This window comes from Hippopotamus amphibius, chromosome 2 (assembly GCF_030028045.1).
Source record: "Hippopotamus amphibius kiboko isolate mHipAmp2 chromosome 2, mHipAmp2.hap2, whole genome shotgun sequence".
NCBI lineage: Eukaryota > Metazoa > Chordata > Mammalia > Artiodactyla > Hippopotamidae > Hippopotamus > Hippopotamus amphibius.
In genome coordinates this window covers 208,518,287-208,535,757 of record NC_080187.1, presented here as the reverse complement: position 1 = coordinate 208,535,757, position 17,471 = coordinate 208,518,287, and the positions used below count along the sequence as shown (strand labels likewise).

At 40.8% G+C, this 17,471-nt stretch overlaps 1 protein-coding gene across 1 annotated transcript in view; it reads right to left on the bottom strand.

Moving 5' to 3' along the window:
- IQCH (IQ motif containing H) overlaps nucleotides 1-17,471 on the bottom strand; it is a 94,544-nt gene that overhangs the window by 34,759 nt on the left and 42,314 nt on the right. The window contains exons 6-7 of the mRNA XM_057724877.1: nucleotides 15,595-15,715; nucleotides 11,350-11,636 (exon numbers count right to left, since the gene is read on the bottom strand). Of these exons, the coding sequence (XP_057580860.1) occupies nucleotides 11,350-11,636; nucleotides 15,595-15,715 (408 nt within the window). The remainder of the gene's footprint in view (nucleotides 1-11,349; nucleotides 11,637-15,594; nucleotides 15,716-17,471) is intronic.

Sequence of the window (17,471 nt, the reverse complement as noted above, 5' to 3'; positions counted from 1 at the left end):
TACAAAGTAAGGTTTTGGCAAAAAGTAGAATTTTGTGCTATGAGCAAAGAAAGCAAAAGGAAACAGAAATTGATAAGACACTGTTCTTCACCAAATACACATTTTGATATCCATATGTGTTGGAATGTGAGATTAGATTTCGTAAATCTAATGGTTTTTAAAAAGGGCATTTATTCTGAAAGATAAAGCCCATAATAGAATTCTTGATGGCAGTTCTCTTACATTTCTGACCAGCTAGATGGGAATGAGTCCGCCTGTCCACATCACCTCCAACCTTAGCTTAATACGCAGTGGTTATTCTAAACTCCTCTGACACTCAGGTTTTTGCCTGGGATTTTTCATCTAGCAGGCTAATCATTGTGAAATTATTATGGAGGGAAAAGCAGTAGCTACTTGTAGAGAGTGGTTTGGAAAGCTGACTTAACCATTCTTGTGGTGTCTGTTTTCAATGTTCCCATCCCGTGAATCCACCTTCTGGCTTAATGGCAATATGGCGCTCCCAGCTGTGGTGCTGTGTACGGGCTTGCTCATTTAAACTCTTAAAGCTTAAAAATGGCTACCACAACACTGATTTTGTTCCATTTCGCTTAGTCATTAACATTTAATGATTACCTTATGTGCTGAGCACACGGATGGAATATATTAAAAAAAAATAGGAGATGTGTTTTCTGGCTTTAAGCTGTTCAACTTAATTCAACAAGCATATTGAGGATATACAACAGGAACATACATTTTCTTTGGTGATGGTGGTTGAGGACGGGGGAGAGACTTATAAGGGAAGTTACCATCAATTCAGTGCAGTACCGTGGGCAATGTCTGCTGTGAGAGAAGGAGCATGGGCTCAGCAGGCAGCTAAATCATGGTTTGAACCCTGGATTCACCACTTAGTTGCCATGTGACCTTGAACATGGCACTCTAGCCTCAGTTTCCTCATTTGTAAATTAGGGATAATTAGTACTCACTTCTCAGGGTGTGAGGATTAGGAACACTACGTGTAAAATATATAATGTCTGGCACATGACAAAATTTTAATAAATAGTTGATATTATCATTAATAATTACTCTGGCTGTCAGTACTATACCTCAGCTCTGTGAAGCTAGAGAATGAAGTGGCATTGAAGGGGGATTAATTAAGGTGGGTTTCCGTGAGGAGTTGGATTTTGAAACAAGTTTTGAAAAAAGGGAAGTTGTATATTGACAGAAAAGAAAGGAACGGCCAATTGTCGGAATGAAGGTGGCATGTGGGAGGCAGGATGAAAGTGCGTTTATTGAATATGGGAGCCACCAAGCAGGTCAGTTTGCTTGTTCTAAAGAGTGCTTTGGACATGATCAATGAGAATAGCAATTAGTGCCACATGGTGGGAGAGGGATGGTTCAGGGTTGTATTAAGAAATAGGTAAAGCCTAGAGCAAATTTCCCTGTACTTTGTCACCCCAACAATACAGTTCAGATAAAATTAAATTAAAATGAATGCTAAAGACAGTTTCAAAAGGAAAATTTGTCACACAAAAAGTCTTGACCACAGGTGACAGCTGGAAGTAGGAAACAGCCACTCAGCTTTGTTTTTGTGATGCTGGTGGATAAGCTGTAACCACATGTATGTAGAGAATGTTTCCGTCTTTCTTAGCATCCGCAGGGAGACTTTTCCTTTTTCCCTATGATAATGTTCACCTGCGGACCTCCTGACTCCTCCAGAACTGTGGCACCTCCTGAAAAGTGCAGGATGCAGTGTGAGTGCCCATATTTGCTCTTCACTGGCAGTGCTTCTGGTGATTAAAGTTAGTTAAAGACCTCCACGTCCGGAGAGAAGTGTCCGGGTTTCTTTCAAAAGGAAGCAAGGATCTCCATGATGAGAGCAGTCATCTAAAGAAGTCTTGGGTGGGGCGACTAGACATAAACAGAGGAACTGGGTGTATTCTTTGTAGACCAACCAAAGTTCTACCCAAGAGCTGATGTTTAGGCTTGGGTTCAATCTTTCTGAAGGTTCAGGTTTGCAATGTAAGGGGATTAACCCAACATTTAAGGACAGTCACATATGGTAAGATTATATATAGCAAAGTTGGTCACTAGTTTACTGCGCTATCAGTATTAAGAAACAGAACTGTAATTTTCACTGTAAAAATTATTGTCACCATTGCCTTTATACTTATTGCAGAAGCCATCATCACCATCATCATTATTATTACTTCTGTATTATAGGTCTGTTTCATTGACACAAAGATGCAGCCGTCTTAAAGGGACAGGTCTTTTACTTCAATGCTTCAAAACCCTTGGGATCTATTTTCCCTTCACTAGGTATTAACTTGTGATTTACCATGTGCCTATTATAGCATTTAAAAAACATTGAATAACAGGCACTTCTGTTCATACTAAAGGCCTATTAAATTTTAATTTAGATATAAGCTGTTAACCTTCTTACATATAAATAAAATACCTTCCCTAAAGAGAAAAAGTAAATCTCATTGAGGTCCCTTGGTGAATACCTTGTATATCTTGAAGACAGAGATAGGGAGATCTTGCAAATGAGAGTACTAGAGGGGGGACTCAGAGAGAAGTATTCATTCATTCATTTAATAAATATTTATTGTGGATCTGTTATATGCCAGACGTGGATATAGCAGTGAATAAGAAGGAATTGTGATATTTCTGTAGACCTTGGTTTTTCCACTCTCTGAAATAAATATATTCACTTTTGATGCTTATATATCACTTTGAGATGATAATGTTCACTGACTTTTAAAAATAATGCGAATTCAATTCAGATTCCACTCACAGTTTGAGAACCTGCTGAGGGCTCGGGTGACAGTTTTACATGTGATTATGCTGTTTGATTTAATAAGAACAGTACCTTATATCTGCTCAGCCTCTCAGAACATCCTGTGGGAAGGAGGGCAGGGATTCACCATTTGTCAATGAAAAAATGAGGCTCAGAGAGGCCCAGTGAGTTGTCTCAACTATCACAACTGCTAAGTGTAAAGACTAGGGCCAGAACCCACTATCCATCATAATGAAGATATTTTCAACTATCTCTTTCTTCTATCCTAGGCGGATACATTTGTATTTAGAAACTCTTAGAAACAGTTTTCAGAATATATGAGCTATTCTCTGGTATACACCAGGCTCTCCATTTTTATCTTTCCTCATAATTTGTACTTTGTAACAAGTCTCTTTTCCTTCTGTAGCTACCTTATGTATCCAGGAAGGGCCATTGCTAGGAGCCTGCGGATGTTTTTCATCTAAAGTTTTTTTCAAAATTGGATTTCCTTTCCTTTAAAAAGTTAGTAACTATCGATGCTCATAACAGAGATAGCTATTTCAAAAGTTTACAATTATCTAAAAACAGAGAAGTTTTTAACCTGGCAATTTCAACAGAAAGCATCTTTGCCAATCTATTTGTTTAGCAACTTTATATAAAAGGAATTGGAAGTGATATATAGGGCAGTTCCCTGGTGGCTCACAGAGAGTGATATATAAATGCATATTTATATGAGGCAAGTCAGTTATGATGTTTGTAAGACTTAGATCATCATTTTGTCCCCATATGTGTTCTGTCCATTTCTATTACCACTCTTCAGAGCATCTTTCCCACTTGGAATACACTTTTCTTACCCTCCTGCAAATCCTAATTATCTTTCAGCTCAAATCCCACCTACTCTTTAAAACCTTTCTTAATTGCTCCAAACAGAAGGCAGTTAAACGGGCATTGCCTTTTTGATGTCTCTTTCATTGTTCTATTTAGTTGTCACCTGAGCTTTTTCTTATCGCTCATTTTCAAGTCTTTCTGCCCAACTAGATTGTGAACTCCCTAAGGGCAGGCACTTCCACTTCTTTTGAATCTTTGCAGCCTTTCTTGCACCTACCGTAATGTCTTGTACATTCTAGATGCTCAATAAACATTTGTTCTTTCCTTTAGAATTTCCCAAACGTGAATATAAGTAAGCTCAACAGATCTGGATGTTTTAGAAGTTCCCAAAGTCCATTAACCAACTTGCCGTCCTGTAACTATCATTGTGTTAGACATCACAAAGGGTAAAAAATGCAAGGACCAGTGCATTTTCTAGAGGATTTACAAATCTCATGGAGGGAATGTTTATGCCTAAGAACCAGTAAGAGTACAAAACAATCGTGTGCTTGTATATCAAATGGAATTTGGTGACCAATATGAAATGAGCTTCCTCATGACAGGGAACATGTCTTGTTTATCTCTGTTCCCTCAGCATGCAGCACAGGGACTGAGTAGACCCTGATAAGATATTTGTTCAATGAACATGTCAGTGTCTTTTGAATCTGAAGCCTTTGGCAGGTGCTTCATGTCCCCCCCTAGAACCCAGCAGATACTGCCCATCAAGGGCTCTGGCTCTAGGGCCTATTGGGGTATGGAAATAGCTTTTGCTGCTCTTTGTTTAAGGGTTGGATCCCTCCCCTCATCCTCACGTGGGAAGGCCAGATTTCCAAAATGACTACCTTATAGCTCCATGTATTCTGCACAGAGTCTCTGAAAGCCTGGAATTTCCCCATTCCTAGGGTACTGGAATCTTGGACGGAAGTCCACTATCGAGAGCGGTTTCGTACTTTGCTCTTACCAGCTCCATTTCCCAGGGACTGGCTCTTTTCCTTTTATTCCCAATGACCCTGTGTTTTGCCTGACGTTCCCAATATTTAAGCCCTACATTTCCAAAACTCTTCCTCCATTCTGCTACCCTAGAACCTCACTCTCATCTCAAGTCTGGACAGGATTTTTCACACTCTTATCTGGTTGGATTCACAATTGTGGGCCTTGTCCTTGGTGGACCGCTGTCATTTTATCCATCTTTCTTTGGCTCCTAGTCCCCTCTGCTCTTATTATGACAGCACGGCAAGTTATGGGGGCCCAGCTGGGGCCAGAGAGTAAGATTTTGAGATGGATTCAGTCACCTCAGCTTTCTGCCTCCCACCTCTATTGCAAGACACATGTGGATGTAAGGTCATGTATGTCAAAGTGCTTTATAATTATCATTATTTGTGATTATCATTATTTATATATTTTTTTCTGACTACAGAAACATGCTTACTTTTGAGAATGCAAATGCAGAAACACAAAGAACAAAACAGAAATAACACTCTGTATTAGTTTCCTATTGCTGTTGTAACAAACTGCTGTACATTTAGTAGCTTAAAGGGGCAAAGATGAGAAGTCTCACCGGGCTAAAGTCATGGTGTCAGGGAGGCTTCATTTCCCCTGAAGCCTCTAGAGGAGAATTTGTTTCCTTGCCTTTTCCAGATTCTAGAGGCCACCTGCATTCCTGGGCTCATGGTCACTTCCTCCATTTTCAAAGCCAGCAGAACCCTTGTGATTACATTGCCCACCTGCATAATCCAAGATAATCTTCCCATCTCAAGATTATTAAGTTAATTACATACACATGTTACCATGTGTGGTAAACTTCACCAGTTTCAGGGATTAGGACATGAACTTCTTTGTGGGGCCATTACTCTGCCTATCATACCCTCAATCCTCTAATCCAGAAATAATGACTTGTAACATCTTAGTGTATTTCTTTAGGTTCCTTTTGCTCTGTATATATATTTATTTTTTCTTTTTATAAAACTATTATCATGTTACATATATTGTTTTATCGGTATTTTACCATTCCACTGTTCTATGAATAGTTTCCTGTTAAATACTCTTCAAAAACTTGAGTTTTACAGTTTTCATAGCACTTGATCCTATTCATCTAACATTATTTGCTAAAAAAATTCTCTATTATTAGAATTTAGTCTATTTGAAGTTTTTTACTTCCCTTAATAATGTGATTAATATATGTGTACATAAATATTTGTGATTATTTCCTTGTGATATTTCTAAAAAGTGGATTCTTACTATTATTATTATTATTAAATTTTTAATACAAAAATACTATGAAAATATTATTGAAATAAATAATTTTTGAACTCAGAAGTCAAATAAGCTAACTGACTTATTTTATAGCTGATAAAACTGAGATGATAGAAAGAAAGTGATAAACTCCAGGTAACAGCAATTTGGAGAAGGAGCTAGACTTGACTATGAAGCTTTAGTATAATGAAGAGCATTACAAATAAACTTAAAACACACACGGCAGAGTTCAGTATCTAACTACAGCTGTGGTGGGTGAAGAAGACAGCAGGATTGGTTGGGAGATGGGTTACACTGAAGAAATAAATAAACCAATTGAGCAAATAAGTAAATATATTGAAGATAAAAAGACTCAGGTTTCTCACTGTTGGAGAAGGTATTTATTTGTAAGTGTGGAAAAAGGGAAGTCTAGAAAGAATCTTGAGGTGTTAGATTAGAATTAGGAATATTGGCAGGAATGCATGGTTTTAAAATATACACACTGAAAGATATAGAAATGGTTATAGATGCATGCATGTATGTATATATGTATGTATATATGCTTGTGTGTATGTGTATTGTACATATATAATACATACATTCCCTAGCTCTGTTCACTGAGAGAAGCCAGAAGCAATGACACTCCAGTAGCAATGAGAGCACTAAGACCCCAGACCTTAATACCATGCTCCACTAAAAGGACCCGAAGCTCTTGGGTTGATCCTAGGTCTGGGTCAGAGAAAATGTAAAATGAACCTGGAATATCTCATTATGCTAGAAAGTAAGACACCGCTCAAAGAATGATGGGGACACATCAAAAGGACACAAGAGCCACCTTGGAGGGTCTCCCACTAGCCAAATCTAGGACAATTTGAGCATCAAAATGATGAAAATGTCAAAATACAACTGACTGAAGAGATCAGAAACTCACAAGTTTAAACTGGCATAAATACATACATGCCTACATACATAAATGAAAGATGGGGAATGAAAAACTCTTCCTTGTAGTAGATTTCCAACTAATCTATGTAGAAAGAATGATGGAAATAGATAATTACCACTGTCATCATGGTGGCTGACTCAGGAGAAAGTTGGCAATGGATACTAAGTTTTGTGTGGAAATTTGATGAGGAATAAGACATTATTCCTTGGAACACCTTTCCCCCAAATATTACTAATCAATTACAAAGAAAAAAACAGTGATTTTATGGCAGAGAAACATGGCTGGAAAAAAGGAAGAAAAGCCACAAGTGGCAATCTGGAGAAGATATTTGTAACATATATCAATATAACAGTCAAAGAATGAGTTTCTTATTCACAAAGAGCTTCTACAAATCACCATTTGTTATTATAGTCCAGTTTAAAAGGGGCAAAAGATACAATAAGGCAATTAAGACAAGATATATAAATGGCCAACAGATATAGCAAAGATGTTCAGCCTCACTAATAATCAAAGAAATACTGAAACAAGATGCCATTTTTTCCCATTAGACTGGCAAAAATGACATTGCTAATATGCCAATCTTTTGATTGCACCACAGTGCATGTCAGTGTTTTCTGAAGTGATGTCACTTGCAAAATGGTAAGAGTATATACCAGTGATTTTGCAAATAATCTATTATATACAGAGAGTTAATGTACATCCCTTGCCATTGTAGAAACTGCTTCTGGTGTGCTCACTGAGAACTTCTTCCAAAGTTCTACTGAAAATTGTAACACAAATGGCCATATACCCAAGTATTAACAGGAAGAGACAAGTGAAGTATTAGTATGACAAAATCAGAGAATCTTGGGTTAATATTTATTTATCCCACCCATCAACTAATCTCTAAGCTCTTCTCTAAAAGCTTTAACACCATCATCCAACATCTACTAGAATACCTCTATTGTTCATTCATTCATTCTTTCAACAAATAATTTACTGAGAACCTACTTTGTGCCAAGGCAGAGACCATGCTGAGAATTGAGTGGGGAGCAAAAAGAGACAGAATACATCTCCTCAGAGAGCTTATACTGTACAGGGGGAGACAGCTTTAATCAGATAATCATGTAAATAAATTTAAAATTGTAACAAAAGCAAGTGGTATAAAGGAGAGGCACATGATAATATGAGAACCTAAAACAGGGAAATTTGACTTTGTCAGAAAGTTTGGGGGAGGCTTCCCTAAGAAAGCGTGGCTTGAGCTGAAATATGATGGATGGGAAGGGAGTTAACTAGGTAAAAGAGAAGAGGCAAGAGCATTTCAGGCAGAGGGGCAGCATGTGTAAAAGCCCTGTGGCAGGAGGTAGTATGATGAGTAAAGGGTGTTGGAAAAGAGAGAAAAAGAGGGGGAGTTCATGTGAGCAAAGGCTGTCAAGGCACACGGGACCAGCCAAGTGAAGGGTGGGAGGACCAGCTCTGTGTTTGGAGAAGATACCTCTCACTGCCACTTGCAATTCTCCCTATACCCAACTTGGATAAATAAAAACTGTAAGTTAACTGTCCCCGTAGTTCCATCCTCCCTACAACCCCAGGGGTCACAGATTTAATCCTTGTTTCTCATGACAGCCTCTCCTGTTTCTCCTCCGCTTGCTTCCCTGCCACCCAGCTCTTTTGCCAGCGGGCATTGTTCCGGTCCTCCCTCCACCCCAGGTTGCTTCCTGATGCCCTTCGGTTTGTCCTTTTCTCTCTCCACGTGGGGCCTGAGAAAGGAATGCAAAACCAATGGAGGGCTCAGGAAGGCAAATCGAAAATGATTATTGAATAAGCTAAAAACTGCTCACAACATAAACTCTCACTTTGAAACTATCATCTGACTGAAATGGAGAAGTGTAAAACTGAGAATAATGACTATAAAACAACTAAAGTCTATTTACAATGTTGGATGGCCAGAGAGTATCAGGACAGGGAAGGCAGGAGGTCATGCCATCCTTTAGACAGAGTTCTGTTCACCCAAAACTAACACAGGAGAAACTGAACGTTTTGAAAAATGAGTCTTGTGAAGTAGTAGTGAATTTAAATATTATAATTTCTGGTATGAAGTTGGGGGAGGGGGCAAAGCAAAAGAGGGTAAAAATTATCTAGAATTATTACACATCAGAGGCACACATGTGCACATGAAGACATGGATGAAATATTGAATCAGTAAAAGCATGTTGTAGAATAATAATACATAGGATGTTATGATCTATAAAAAGTTTAAAACAAGTTAAACTATATATTAAATATATAAATCCATTACACCTGTAGTCTGCCTTCACTGATCAAAGTCATTTTAATTGTTGCTATAAAAAAAAGTGCATATCCTCCAAGCCACACTTAGCCTAAACAAGGAGGTGTTTGCCTGAGTTGTTTCCCAGAAACTTGGAATCAGCTGTGTCTAGTTCAAGCTGAGCTGGTTAAGACTGGATAGGACCACCAACCCTCCAACTGGGCAGGCTTGAGTGTCAGCTTGTTGACCTTTTGACATCAGAAGGGGAAAACTCCATCCTCAGATCATGCCAAGTGCCTCCATTTATGTATGTATGTATGTATGTATTTTTTATGTATTTATTTATTTATTGGCTCTGTTGGGTCTCCGTTGCTGCGCACGGGCTTTCTCTAGTGTCAGCAAGCGGGGGCCACTCTTCGTGCGTGGGCTTCTCAGTGCAATGGCTTCTCTTGTTGTGGAGCACAGGATCTAGGCACATGGGCTTCAGTAGTTGTGGCACACAGGCTCAATAGCTGTGGCTCATGGGCTCTAGAGCACAGGCTCAGTAGTTGTGGTGCAGAGGCTTAGTGAGCCCACATGTGGGATCTTCGCCGACCAGGGATTGAACGCACGTCCCCTGCATTGGCAGGCGGATTCTTAACCACTGCGCCACCAGAGAAGTCCCTGCCTCCATTTTTTAACACGCCTCTCATGAAGAGGCCTGTAGCTTAGTTACACCTGCGCAGAATGACGATTCTCTCACCTTTTTCCTTATTTCCAATCACCTGTCCCCACACTTCCCAGGTCTAAGACCACCCTGCTCCTTTATCCCATAAATATCTCAAGCCCCTTGAGGCAGATTTGAGACTTGTTCTCCTTTCTCCTTGCTTGGCTGCCTTGTGAATAAACCCTTTCTTTGCTGCAAACATTGGCATTTTAACATTTTTGGCTTGTTGCATGTCAGGCAAATGAACGTGGTTGAGTAACAGTCACGTGCAGTAAAAGCATAAAGATATGGAAAGGAATAAAAGTCCCAACTGCAAGACGGTGCATACCTCTGGGAGGAGGAAGGGCCATGCGAGGGGGTTGGCAAGCAGTACACAGGACTGGAGGTGGTCTTGGTTCATTATATTAGTATTTAGACCATTTTATATTTAAGAAATATTTCCCAATACATTTTTTATTAAGAAAAAAATTGACCACCTAAGTTGCTGGTGAACTACTGATAAGAAAAGGAACAGAAACAAGACCTCTTACCTCCTTTCTAGTGTTTGACTTTCTATTTAAGAACAGATTCTAAGATGCCTTTGAGGACTGGGGCGGGGAGGGTGGGGGGGACTTGGGGAGGGGGGAGTCAAGGAAGGGAGGGAAGATGGGGATATGTGTATAAAAACGGATGATTGAACCTGGTGTACCCCCCCCAAAAAAATTAAAAAAAAATTAAAAAAAAAAAAAGATACCATTAAAAAAAAAAAAAAAAAAAAGAACAGATTCTAGAAAGGTTCACTCCCTGGATGGCATAAAACAGTCTCACGATAAGATACAGGCAGAACATTAATGGGCTGAACCAAGGCCCCATCAGGATGAGTTGTAGTCATTTAAACTGCAACTGTACTGAATGAGGACACCCTGGTGTATCGGCAGAACTAGCCTGAAACTGGCCCTATATTGTTTCTAACAAGAAACTGAGTTGTTTTTCAGAGATAACAGAATAAACCCGCAAGTCATACAGCCAAAGTATGCACAGAGAGAAAATTTTGATCTCATACAACACCCGAAAGCAAAGTTTCTCCTCCTGTGAAACCCAAGGACCCGAACGGACGGGAACCTGAAGGCCGGAGGCCTTTCAGAAGCGAGGGGTCCACTATCCTGGAAGAACTGGTGCTAAAGCCCCCTTCACCACACCTCATCACAAATGGCTGAGTTCCAAAGCCCTTCAGCGAAAACCTGCCCCACTTACCAACCCTATTCCCCTAACTTATAAAAGCTTGACCAAATCCCAGATCAGGGAGCCACAGATTTGAGCCATGCCTCCTGTGTCCTTGCCAGCTGACCTCAAAATAAAGCCTTTTCTTTTCTTAAAAGCCAGTGCCATAGTATTGGCTTCTGTGCCTGTCCGGCAGTGAGCTCTTTGCTTGGTAACACTGGTTTCTTCTTTACGGACATCAAGTGTGGTCTCACCTGAACCGGCATCGACTGTGTACAGTCATCTCATCAGAAGAGCAGTGAATGTTAGAAGCTCCCTCACAGTCCCTGTTGGATGGGCATGGACAGTATGGAGTCTTTACATATTTCAGTATTTCACATGGCATCAAGTTGACTTACCTGCTGCTCCAAGGTGCTTGGATCAATAAAAGTCACCAGGTCTATGGAAAAGTAGCCAATCACATTATTCATTTTACAAGCATTTCCGATTTGAAGGCACAAAGAACTGAGAACTTGGGGATCCACTGAGGTCTGAGGCATGGTGGTCCCGGAGGAGACGAAGGGGCCTTCGGCATGAAACTGGTCCCCTGTTGACAGCATCCTGATTTCTCCATTGGGTTCTATCAGCATGTCCACTGTCAGGTTGGTGACACTCTCTGAAGGTGGGTACGCTTCGATCACGCCTCCTGGGGTGAAAAGCATGGAGTGAGTGAAAGGATGAACTCACGTGGACAGTACTCACTTAGAGCAAGAGGAAAGAGCCCAGGCTTTGGAAGAGGGTCTCAGGTTCAGAGCCTGCATCTGCCATGTCTTGTGAGACTTTATGCAAGTAGCTTCAATTATCTGAACTTCCTTTCGCTCATTTCTAAAACGGGCATAATAAGACCTACCTCACCAGACTGTTGTGAATCTTCATGATATTGTGTCTTTATGTATTTAGCCCAATGCTTGGTGTGTAGTAGGACTCAGTGAATGGTAGTTTTGATCCTAACTAGGAAGACACTATAAAGATCATCAAGCCTATGCCCATTCATTACATAAACGATGGACCTGAGGACTATAGCAGATCCCTCAGGGCAGTGGGCCCTAACCTTTTTGGCACCAGGGACCAGTTTCATGGAAGATAGTTTTTCCACGGATCCAGGGGTGGGATGGTTCAGGCAGTAATACGAGTGATGGGGAGCGATGGGGAGCAGCAGATGAAGGTTCGCTTGCTTGCCGGCCACTCACCTACTGCTGTATGGCCCGGTTCCTAATAGACTGCGGTCCACAGCTCAGGGCTTGGGGACCCCTGCCTCAGGGGGAATTAACTGCCCACAGTCCACAGTTTGTACCTTGATGACCACTGCACTTTCTGTTCAACTTCACTGTTTTTTGAAGTTCTGACAGGTTAGGGCTTTTATCAGGCATAAGAGAACAGTGACCATTGTGTCAGCCAAAGGACTTCTATATATAGCTGGTTGTTTTAAAATATAGAGCCGTTCTTGAGAACAGTTAAGCTTCCTCCATGCTGGTAATGGGAGCTTTATAATTTATCATATTTCACCTTTTTCTCTGAATAACAAAAATCACAGAGGCAAATCTGATGTTCATACAGCAACAAATTAGCCCTGGCTAAATTTGTGGCCCAGCTCATTGGTGTTCACAAAATTTACATGGCCCTATTTTCTGCTTTTAGGCCTAACTTGTAAATCTTACTCTTTCTCTCTCTCTATGTATATATATATCTCCCTTTTATAGAAAAAAAATTTGAATATTATTTGTGAAGAATTAGAGAATATAATTTAAAAGGAAAAGCAACTAAGTGTTCCTAGACAAGGCAGCCTCTGAAGCCTAAGATAAATTTGGCCTGTATTTCAGGAATTTGCTGGGAGGTGACCTCTGCCCACAGGCTTTGAACAGCATATATGGTTAAATCCTGAGATTTTAACAATTCTCAAATGCAGCCATTTGTTACTTTATACAAAAGGCACTTTCCTTAAATGTCTATAAATGTGGTTGGAGCTGGTCCTAAAGAAAACTGAGTTTCAGAAGGAAAACTAATTTATCTTTTTGGTTGGTTTGAGATGTGCTTTTCTTTAAATGAGGTTTCCTAGTGTGTGCTGTACTAAATAGTGGTTGCTGGGGATTTAACAAGGTAAAGGTAACAAAACAACGGTAACACAATGTATAAAAACAAGCAGAAAAAACCTATTGAGTCTCTCTGATTCAGAAAACTTTATGGTTTTAGCTATCACCTACATTTTGAAAGATGGTGCTTCGGTGAAAACACATTGTCCTTTATAGTTACAAGATTATTTTACTTCGAAGTAGCTTATTTGTATTGTCTTCTCAGCAATAGGACCACAGTCTTTTCACTGTTAATTTTTTTCCTTTCAGAGCAATTAATTCCTCTTTTAAAAAATGTATTGCCTTTGATATAATCCTATGACAATGTAGAAATCAAATCTATAGCACATTTTGTGACCATAAGCACACTTCAGAGAGTAGAAATGAAATGAAACAGGCAACAGGGGAAGATGGCAGGAGATGGTGGCCTCAGGGTCAGGAAACCTGGGGGAAGGCCTTGCTCAGTCAGTGAACATTTTATGCAGGGCTTGCTGTATGCACTGGGCTCAGAGCTGGGCAGAGGTTTGAAAACATATGACTTACCAGAACCAGATTTTTGAGAAATGCTGAAATTGTAGGATCTAATTGTTTTCCCATTCACCACATATTTGTTGTGTGATTTTGCCCTAGTCACTTCTTAGCTTTGATCCTATTTCTTCGTCTATAAAATTGGCTCAATAAAGCTTGTTCTACCTCCCATAAATAAGCACCATGTTTACAACGTGGCTGAAAGTGAGGAAGAAAGGATGGAGATGAAGGAGGTTGAGGCAAAGCCTAAGCTTGTGGTTACACAGTTCAGGTCAGACAGTGGCTGGGACAACCCTTTCTATTCTACAAAGCTCATGTGAAAATCAATAGATTCGAGGAAGGTTTGCAGGCTGACCTTAGAAGATCTGGAAACTTCCTAACATCCGGTCCTGTATGGACCTGAGATCTTCCTGGTCCTAACTGAAAAAATTCCTTTATTCGCAACCATTTTTTTTTTTTGTATGTACCTTATTTTCTTCCATTTATGCATGGGGTTGACTCTCAGTTTTACTTTTCTTGCAGTGGGTGCATGTGGAAATTTGTAGAATTACAGAAATTTAGATATGGGAGGACACTAGAGATTGTGCAGTATAACTGGTCCCGGCTTCTCCCTGCACCAGCGAAGAATCCTTTTTTAGCATTCTTGTTAGGTGGTGGGCCATCCGACGCCTTGCTTAAATAATTCATTAACAGAGTGTTTACTGTGCCCTTCCTCCCCAATCTTCCTTGCAGTGTATTGCAGCGCCCAACAGATCCGTCCTTTCCAATGCAATCTCATAACCTGAGCGAAGAGTTGTTCCTTGGTAGATGTACCCATTGGCTTTGGCCAAGACTCCTGGAGCAGCGCAGGGGCAGCCTTTTATTGGTTCTGCTACGTATTCACAGAGTGATTTGGGGAGAGTTACTTAACCTTTTCTACCTCAGTTTCCTCCTTTATAAAGCGAGGGTGATAGTGATACTCACCTCATAGGGCTGTTAGGAGGATCAAAGAAATTAATATAAGTGTACTTAGAATAGAATCTAGTACATAGTAAGCACAGACTGTGCTTATTACGTTGCCTTCACTGTGCTAATCTCACCATGGGGTTGTTGCTGCTGCCGTTGTTAGCATCTGATATAATATTGTTATGATATTATTATATAGTCATGTTAATATATTATTATCGTTTGACAGTGGTGGATAGAGTGGAAAGATACCTTCTTGGGCCTGTATGCTAGCCTCCTCTTATCATCCATGTGGGTACGCACATGGGAATATCTGCCTTACACTGTAACCGCCTAGAAAGTGAGGGGCAGTGTGTGGTCATGCCTCGGTGTAGCATTCCCACAGAACCTCCACAACTGGGGAAAAGCAGCATTTGCTCCATTCATTCCCTCATCCAGTGACCTCCTAATGTCATTAGAAGATTGAGGAGAGGTCAGGAGAAGGAGGATGAAAGAAACAGAGGCTGGCTTTGCTCCAGGACTGGAAGGAGGATACTTATTTACAAAGCCTACCTTCAGAACTGGAAGTGAGGCCAATTCTGCTCTTCTAGAAAACGGAAGGAGAGACAAACATTTCTTAAAGACTTATTTTGAGTCAGGCTCCATGGTAGAAACTTTCATGTCTGTATTTCATTGAATCCTCCCAACAACCCTTTGCAGGAGGTGAGGACACTGGGCCTCCAAGGGTTTAACAGCTTTGCTCAAGGTCAAGGATAACATCCAGACCCAGGTCACCTGATTCCAAGCCTACTTCTCAGGAGAAGTCTGTGGTGCAAAAATATGGTCAGAATTTGAGCTATGCACGGCACGCTTGGTATGCTCAGTTCCTGTTTACTTAAGAGGCTGAGTGCAAGATAAATATTTCGGCAAAGTTTAAAAGAAAAAGAAAGTCTGCTTGTAGGAGCACTTTTCTAAACCAACACAAGAATTGCAAGGTATTCAAATCGGCCCCAGGTTGACCCAAAACTAGAATTCAAGGTTGTGCCGACTAACCCTCAATAGAAGCTTTACAGTCTTATTTACCTTGACTGAGAAATGTTTGGAGGAATTTCCTCCACGTGGGGAACCGTTTCTCATTGACTGGCTGTGCGTGCTGTGCTAAAATGCCCGCCAGCTCCTCGGAGATCTTCACCAAAGCTGGCTCCTGCAGAAACAAATTAAATAGAACCACAAGCAATTTTACTACAGAAATGAAAACTGCTTGTGGAGTGATTAAAAACCAGGCCTCCAACAGGCAAAAAAAATGTGGTTACTGTTTACCCAGAGTCAGAAAGCCATTTTGAAAATTTCCTGTATTTTTTTCCGGTCATTTCAATTTTCATATTTCAAAGTGATTTGGCCCCTAAATATTGCTGCTAATCGTGCCTGTTGTCTCCAAAAGGCAGCCTTCTCTCTGGACATCAGGTAACCCCAGTTTCAGACCCACAGCAGCCTGACCAATGGCATGTCCTCAGGCACTGTGCCTCCCCACTGTGGGCCTCAGTTTCCCATTGTGTAAAAGGTGGGGTTCACTGTCTTCTTCCTAAGGTCCTTCAGACTGGAATGGGCTTTTTTTTCATTAAAAAATTTTTTTTATTGAAGTATAGTTATTTTACAATGTGTTAATTTCTTCTGTACAGCACAGTAACTCAGTTTTACATGTATTTATATTATTTCCCGTTATGGTTTGTCACAGGATATTGAATATATTTCCCTGTGCTATACAGTAGGTTTTTGCTGTTTATCCATCCTATATATAATAGTTTGCCTCTGCTAATCTCAAACTCCCATTCCTTCCCTCCCCTCCTCTCCCTCCCCGCTGGCAACCCAGACCAGAATGTTTTTTATCCTATGACCCTAACAGAGCTGACCTTGGGAAGGATCATGGAGTCGGCAGGGTCTTTCTTGGGTACCTTCATCTCCTTAAGCTGTGCCCTTTTCCCTTGGTTGGGGGGCCTCCATGTATCTGTGGGATCAAAGCTGACGCTATAGAGGTGGGATTTTAGGAGGGGGCGGGTTGGAAGAGTGAGATGGGGAGAGGGACTGGCCTCAGTCACCTGATGTGCCCCACTACGTCATAGCCTCATCTGACTAGATGTGAGGCTGGCCCCACATCATCGTACAACAACCCCAAGCTATAGAGTATCCTGTCAAAATGAAGACAGTAGGAAACCCTCTAATGAATAAGAAACCTGGCTTTTTGACATGAAAAGACTCTGTTTGTCAGGACATTTGTTTTTTGTCTTTTGTTGTTTTTTTTTTGGAAAGTCTTAGACTATCTAAAATTTTTTAGATAGACGCCGCCTCTTCAGATTTTATTTCTCTCAGAAGAAGAGCAGGGCAGTAGACACAGAACATTTGATGGGCAGAATTCATATTCAAAATATGGGACATTGACCAGAAAAACTCAGGTTTGCTTTGGGTTGTGGGGGAACTTTCCAATCAGTAATTTGGGAGAATCAGAAAAGAATCAGCTTTGGTGAATGGGGCAGGAAGGAATCTTAGAAATAGTCTGTATAGCCATTTATTTTCAATTTCCCTGCCATTAAAAAGTGATTTCCTCCCCCCCTCTCCCCAGCTCCTTGGAACATCTGGTTCATTCTGGGTCCAGTGCCCTCTGAAAATCTACAATAGAAGGCAAATATCTGAGAGTACATGCTAGGCAGGTCCCAGTAACCTGAATAATTTCTGAAATATCCAGAAAACCCTGGTGGGAAACTCTCATCAGTTAGCTTAGTAAGTGCTTGACATACAAAACAAAAATGCCACGAGGCAGGGAGAGTGCCTCTGCCCGCCCTTGTTCAGAATGGCTCTCTGCACAGTCGGGGGATGTTAAGAAGGGCTGGGGAAGCCACATCACACAGTGAGCCTCTGCCTTGGGAAGCAGAGGCAGGGAAGTTGCTGTCAAAGCCCGAGTACTT